This window comes from Mesoplodon densirostris, chromosome 10 (genome assembly GCF_025265405.1).
Source record: "Mesoplodon densirostris isolate mMesDen1 chromosome 10, mMesDen1 primary haplotype, whole genome shotgun sequence".
In the NCBI taxonomy this organism is placed as follows: Eukaryota; Metazoa; Chordata; class Mammalia; order Artiodactyla; family Ziphiidae; genus Mesoplodon; species Mesoplodon densirostris.
Genome location: NC_082670.1, coordinates 1,689,013 through 1,695,240, shown reverse-complemented (window position 1 = coordinate 1,695,240; position 6,228 = coordinate 1,689,013). Strand labels below are relative to the sequence as shown.

General features: G+C 65.6%; 1 protein-coding gene across 1 annotated transcript; it reads right to left on the bottom strand.

Moving 5' to 3' along the window:
• Positions 1 to 770: 770 nt before the first annotated feature.
• Positions 771 to 5,762, bottom strand: FOXF2 (forkhead box F2). The gene is made up of 2 exons (XM_060110101.1): positions 4,610 to 5,762; positions 771 to 1,621 (listed from the first exon to the last, which is right to left on the bottom strand). The coding sequence occupies exons 1-2, from the start codon at positions 5,760 to 5,762 to the stop codon at positions 1,455 to 1,457; spliced, it is 1,320 nt and encodes a 439-aa protein (XP_059966084.1). The 3' UTR covers positions 771 to 1,454.
• Positions 5,763 to 6,228: the final 466 nt, after the last annotated feature.

Sequence of the window (6,228 nt, the reverse complement as noted above, 5' to 3'; positions counted from 1 at the left end):
AAGCCTCAGGAAACCAGGCGAGAAAGGAAAGGGCTCGGAGGGAATCCCGAGGGAAAGCATCACTCCCTCGCGAGGGAGAGGAGGGAGCAGAGTGACTAACAGGGAGACAAGTGGGGGCCGCGGCCGCTGTGCCGGAACCGGAGGGCGGCAGACATCTTGTCCTGCTTCTGTCCCTGATGCTCTGGGACTGCCCACACCCTCCGCGGGCTTCCCCCTCTGGACGAGGGGATCTGACGGCCACCCAAGGAGCCGGGGCCCTTGCACTGGGCACCTACCCCTTGCTCGGAGCCCGGCCGGGCCGAGGGCACCCCCGGGTGATGTTCTGCCCCCCGTCCGTCACTCCACCCTGTGCTGGTGGCGAAAGAGAAGAGCACAGGGCAGAACTCGCCGTGCGCACAAGAAAGACAACAAAGGGGGCACGCAACTTGGTTTCCTCAAGCCTTTATCTTGCCTGGTTTTCTTTTAAGCTCCTTTCACCTTCTGTTTTTTGTTTAGCCAGAAAGAGCGAGGGTGAAGGAAAGAAATAATATAAAGTGTTTCTTCTTCTCTTTCTCTCCTGAGAAGACCCACAATCAGAACCCGGCCTGTGCTGCTCAAGGCGCAGACCCCACACCACGTCAATTACATGACTTAGAAAAAAAAGCCCGCCCAGTGTAGAGTTGCACTGCCCGCTGGTGAGGAGACCTGGCGAGCGGATGCCCGTGGAGGAAAGAGATTCCCCAGCAACTATTTGTTATATACATTTTATTGAAAAAATTTTACATCAAAATAGTTTGGCAAACTGTAAAAGTATACGTAAGTGCAAATATATCCTCCTTTTAAAATACAAGCAAAGTGTGAGTATACACGAAGGTCATAAAAATATCTTTAAACTATGATGGTAGAAAACAACCTTGTAAAAAACGTTGTATTGTCACAATACTGAAGACCACTTTCTTAAACTAGACACATTGTTGCTAAATACTTCCTTGATAACGTTCTTTGGCACCTGTATCCAAAGGTAGTGTTTGGTGAAACACAGCTCTCCCACTGAGCCAGGCAACAAGATGAGGCTTTCTTGAAATCTTGTGCTCGGCACTGCCTTTTAGAAAAGCACACACGTTTTCCATAGACAAAGAAACACACACACACACAGCCCCTCTGCGTGTTTCAGACCCTGATTACTGAAGGCAAGGGAGCCCCCAGAGTTCCATGCTTGTGTTTTCCGCGTGGTGAGTCCTCACCATCTCGGCTAAGGAGCGGAGTTCTCCCTTCTCTGGGAGCCTGCACGGATTCGGGGCATTACCTTGGGGCTGTCCTTCTGCCAACGGCAGACAAACATCAGCGCAGGATGCCTGCCTGGCCTGGGGACTCTGGCTAAGTGACTGATGTGCTATTTGCAGCCACGCTGCTCTGGGAGTCCACCGCAGCCTCGCCCCAGGGGCGAGAGGGCCTGGCCCGGCCCCTCCCTCCGCTCACATGACACAGGGCTTAATGTCCTGGCAGACGCTCTGGTGGTGGTGGTGGTGGTAGTAGGGGCCGCTGGCCGAGGGGTGGAAGGAGGAGATGCTGTTGAAGTTGAGGACAAAGTCCTTCCTGTCGCACACCGGCGTGGAGTGGTGCTGGTACCGGGGCAGCCCCACTGCAAGGAGGGAGAAAAGAAAACTTTTCAGAAACGTTTCTTCCGCTGAGGACAGGGCACGTAATGTTTGAAAACTTAATTCAACTTTTGACTCCAAGGGGGTTGGCCTGCCTTTTTGCCTATTGCGGTAAAACTGGGAGAGGGAACCCGGCCCCAGAAGCTTCTCAGAGTTTCAAACTGTAGGCCACAGGACGACTCTGGAATCCCGGTTTGGGGTCTCCTTTGGTTTCCACGGGGCCGCAGAGCACAGTCCCCGCGAAGCCAGGCTCTCTGTGCCCGGGTGTCTGTTACTCCCAGAGGCTGGGCGGGGCTCTAACAGCCCCTGGCCCCAGGCCCTGGGCCCGGTCCCTGCCCGCAGGGCTCCAGCCTGTGTTGCGGAGGCCCAGCCCCTGCCCCCGAAACACCACGGTCTCCCTCGCTTCTGGTTTCCAGCCCCCCTGCCTTATTTCCCAACCAACAAGCCGGCTCCTAGGAGCAGGCCCTGCGCGCCAGGTGGGGGGGGGGTGACAGAAAACAATCCCACGGCCAGAGAAGGGCCGAGAACAAACGCGCGCATCTCTGCGGGTCACGCCTCGAGGGAAGCGGGACCCCCGAAGCAGCGCCTGCCCTTGGGTGAGAGCTCGGCTGCGGCCCCTTTTCCGCGCGGGGAGACTTTGGGAGAGCCGGGCCGGCCCGCAGCCTCTCCCCGGGCCTGAGCCAGGCCTCCGGGCGCCGACTTTTGCTTTTGCTTTCTCGGCGCCTCCGGCCCGGGGGCACAGTTGCCTGGGCTTCCGGCTCGCTGGGCCCCGCGCTTCTCCTGGCCCGGGCCTCTCTCGGGGCCGGGCTGGGCTGCGCCCCTTTCCCCGAGGCCTTTCTAGTCTCGTGTGCGCGGCGGGGACCGCCCGCCCACGCGGGTGCAGGGCCGGGTTGTTCTGCGCGCGCGAAGACCTTACCCGGCGGCCCGCGGCGCCTCGCCCGGCCTCATCCAGCGCTCGCTGAGCCACCGGGCGGCCCCGCGATCAGCGCCCGGCAACACCGACTGTGGCCAAACGCGCGCCCCGACGTGAGCCGTCGCTGCCGCTCAGGTGCGCTTGCCCCCGCGTTAAAGCACCTCGCGGTGTGGCTTCCCGCATCTCTAGCCGGCGGGCCCGGCGCTTTGATGGGATCGAAGGACCTAAGAGCCCGCCTCCTTCTTGAAAGGTTCTCAGGAGGCAGAGAGGCCGAGGGGCCTCCCCGAGCAAGCGGGCCTGGGCCGCCCGGGCGTAGTGCTGGGAGCGCGCGCTCGGGGCACCTCCTCGGCCTCCCCGCTCCTCGAGGGGCCCTGGGCTCTCGGTCGGCCGCGGCCCGGCCTGGGAGACGCCAGCTAGCCCCGCGGGGAAGAGCGTTCGAGGGGGCGGGAGCCAGAGCACGGCTGGGGGGTGGGGAGAAGCAGAGCGTCCCGGCCGGGCCATGGCCTCCTCGGGGCTCCCAGACTCGGCCCGGAGGGCGCGCGAGCTCCCGGGGGGGCAGCGAGGCAGTGTCCCTTCTCCTCTAGACAGAGTCGTGCTCCCGGGTCCCCGCGCTTCTGGGACCCGTGCGTGCGCCCTGTGTGTGGCGTGGGGCGAGGGCGGCCTCACAGAGCGGTCAGAAGGCTCTTTCTGCGCGATTCTGAACGTTGAGGGAAGTGTTTCACGGCAGCCGCGGAAGTTTCACGGACCCGCCTCGGAGTCCGGGTTGCGGCTGAGCAGGGCGGCGGGAGCGCGGAGCAGGGAGCCGGGAGGGGAGCGGGTGGGCGGGAGAGCGCAGAGCGCGCCGCCAGGGCTCAGAGGTGATTGACAGCCCATCCCAGGGGGATAAAAAAACAGTAAGAGGGGAGGGTCGTCTGTGTTGGTTACTTGTTGAAATTCCCATAAAACTGAACAAGACTCCGCTCTCAGTGGGTTAAGTCAGGCTAAAATCCTCTCCGGTGTGGTCCTGCCCAGACTGTCTTTGTTTAGTTAACCTCTGAGACCCGCATTTAAAAGGCCTATTTGGGAAATTTCACCGTCCAGGGAACCAACATCTTTCGCCCATTTCTGGACTTCCTTTCTCCCTGACGCTCTGCCCCACACCGATGCACGAACATGTCATGTAGGTGTCGTCGACCTGCGAACCCTTTTCTAATCGGGGCGGGTGAGTGTCAGCTAGAGCCCCCGCTTGCCGGGCAGACCAGCCTGCCTCCGAGGGGTTAATGTAAGGGTTTATCTCCACCGTCCCCATAAACCTGGCTAAATATTCAAATTCCCTCCTCCACCCCCATCTGTCCCCTCCCACCTTTCACCGCCTTGGGCGAGTCAATAAATTTTCATAATCTGCAACCAACACAATTTACACCATCAACAAGACACGGGGCGCCCAAGGGGCAGGCGTTTCTCAGGGGAGCCTCGCTGCGGGCCCCAGGTCCTGCTGGCCTAGGCCGGACCCATGTGTCATCAACTTGGGTCCACCGTGGGGGGAGGCAGGAGAGTCCTCCACCGCTTGGCGCCTCTCCTCCCTGGCAACATTTCCCTTTTGTGCGGGGTCCTGGAAGCCCTCTGCTCTCCTGGCGTCCCTCCCTCATTTCCCCTCCTCTCAACCCTCGCCCAGCGGAGCCCCTCCCCACGCACACGGCAGGTACCGAGCATCTCCCTTCTGGACATGTACTTTTGGGTAAAAGCACAGCAAAACCAATTTGAAAAAACGACACAAGAAAGCAGCCACAGTGCCTTGGCCAAGGTCCCCTAAGGCCACAAGTCTTCTCCCTCAGCTAAGTCAGGCCTGAGATTTGAGCCCTGCAGTCCGTGAGGACACTCGGAGAGCCCGAGGACTCAGGCACTTGACTCCATCCTCCTAGGGGTGAAAATTCTGGAGGCCCGGCAGGGGCCAAGCCTGTCGGGGAAGGCCCAGTGACCCCGACCCCCCCCCCATAGGGTGCCAGCTCCCCCTGGGCCTCGGCCACCCAGAGCGGGGAGGCCTAGAGGCGACGCGCCGGCGGGCCAGGCCCCTTGTTACCTGGGAGGTCCTCGCGGGCGTTCTGGTGCAGGTAGCTCTGCTCCAGCGAGTAGGTGGACATGCTGGTGTGCAGGCCGGCCGGGGCCGCGGGGGTGCCGCCCGGCGTCAGGGCGGGCGGCTGCTTGAGGTAAGGCGAGGCGCCCGGCGAGCTCCAGTGCGCCGCGGGGCTGGTGTAGGGCGAGTGGCACTCGATGGCGCTCGCCACAGCCGGGGACGAGGGCACGGGGCTGCTGCTGCTGTCCGGGCCGTAGTCCCCGCCGCCGCCGCCGCCGCCCCCGGCCGCGCCGACGCCCCCCGGCCCGGCGGGCACCGGGCAGCTGGCCATGTAGGTGGAGCCCGGGTTGGGCGACATGTGCGGGACGTGGTGGTGGTGGTGGTGATGCGGGTGCGCGTGGCCCGGGGCGCCGGCGCCCGCGTCGTAGCCCGCGGGCATCATGTCGAGGCCGCCGTAGCCGCCCTGCCCGTGGCAGCCGAGCGGCGCCGATGGGGGCGCCTGGAAGTCGAAGCCCTGCGGCAGCAGCGAGGCCCCGAAGCCCAGGCCGCTCACCACGCGGTGGTACATGGGCTTGAGCGCCTGGCACTTCCGCCTGAAGCCGCGCGGCCGGCGGCGGAACGAGCCCTCCTCGAACATGAACTCGCTGGCCGGGTCGATGGTCCAGTAGTGGCCCTTGCCCGGCCGCCCGAGGCCCTTGGGCAGCTTGATGAAGCACTCATTGAGCGAGAGGTTGTGGCGCACGGAGTTCTTCCAGCCCTGGTAGGCGCCGCGGAAGAAGGGGAAGCGCGCCTGCAGGAACTGGTAGATCTCGCTGAGCGTCAGGCGCTTGGCGGGCGAGCTCTGGATGGCCATGACGATGAGCGCGATGTACGAGTAGGGCGGCTTCTCGGGCCGCCGCAGCCCCGAGCTCGCCTTCTTGGCGCCCGCGCCGCCGCCGCCCGCGCCCCCGCCGCCGCCCGCGCTCTTGCAGGCGTTCGGGGCCGCGCCGGCCGCGCCGGAGGAGGAGGCGGACGACGACGAAGACGAGGCGGCCTCTAGGGCGGCGGCGGCGGCGGCGGCGGCGGTCGGCGGGCTCATCAGGGCGGCCTGGAGCGCGCCGGGGCCCGGGCTGCGGGCGCGGCGGAGCGGGGCCGGCGGCGGCCCGCCCTCGGAGGTCATCGGGGGCCCGGGAGCGGGACCCGGCGGCGGGGGCGCGCCCGGGGCCGGGCGCGAAGGCGCGGGAGCGCGGTCGACCCAGAGGCCCGGCGGGCGCCCTAGCCCGCCGCCCGGGCTGCAGCCGCGGCCGCTCCGAGCCAGCGCTCCGCCGTCGCCTCCCTCAGCTCCGCCGGGGCTTCTGGCGGCGGCCGCGGGCCGGAGGCGACGCCCCGCGCATCCCTCCCCGGGCCTCGGGCCCGGCCTGCGCGGCGGCCTCCGGGCCGCGGAGCCGGAGCGGCCGGGCGCCGGGCGGCTGCGCGAGCGAGCGGGGACCGCGGCCGGGACCCCGGGGACGAGCCCGACGTCTCCCCTCAGGAGCGCGGCTCGCTCTGTCTCTCGGACTTCCTCCCTCCCGCGCCCTCCCCCGCCGCCCTCCTCCCCCCCCCCGCCCTGCCCCCTCCTCCGCCGCCGCCCCGGGGAGGGCGCGCTG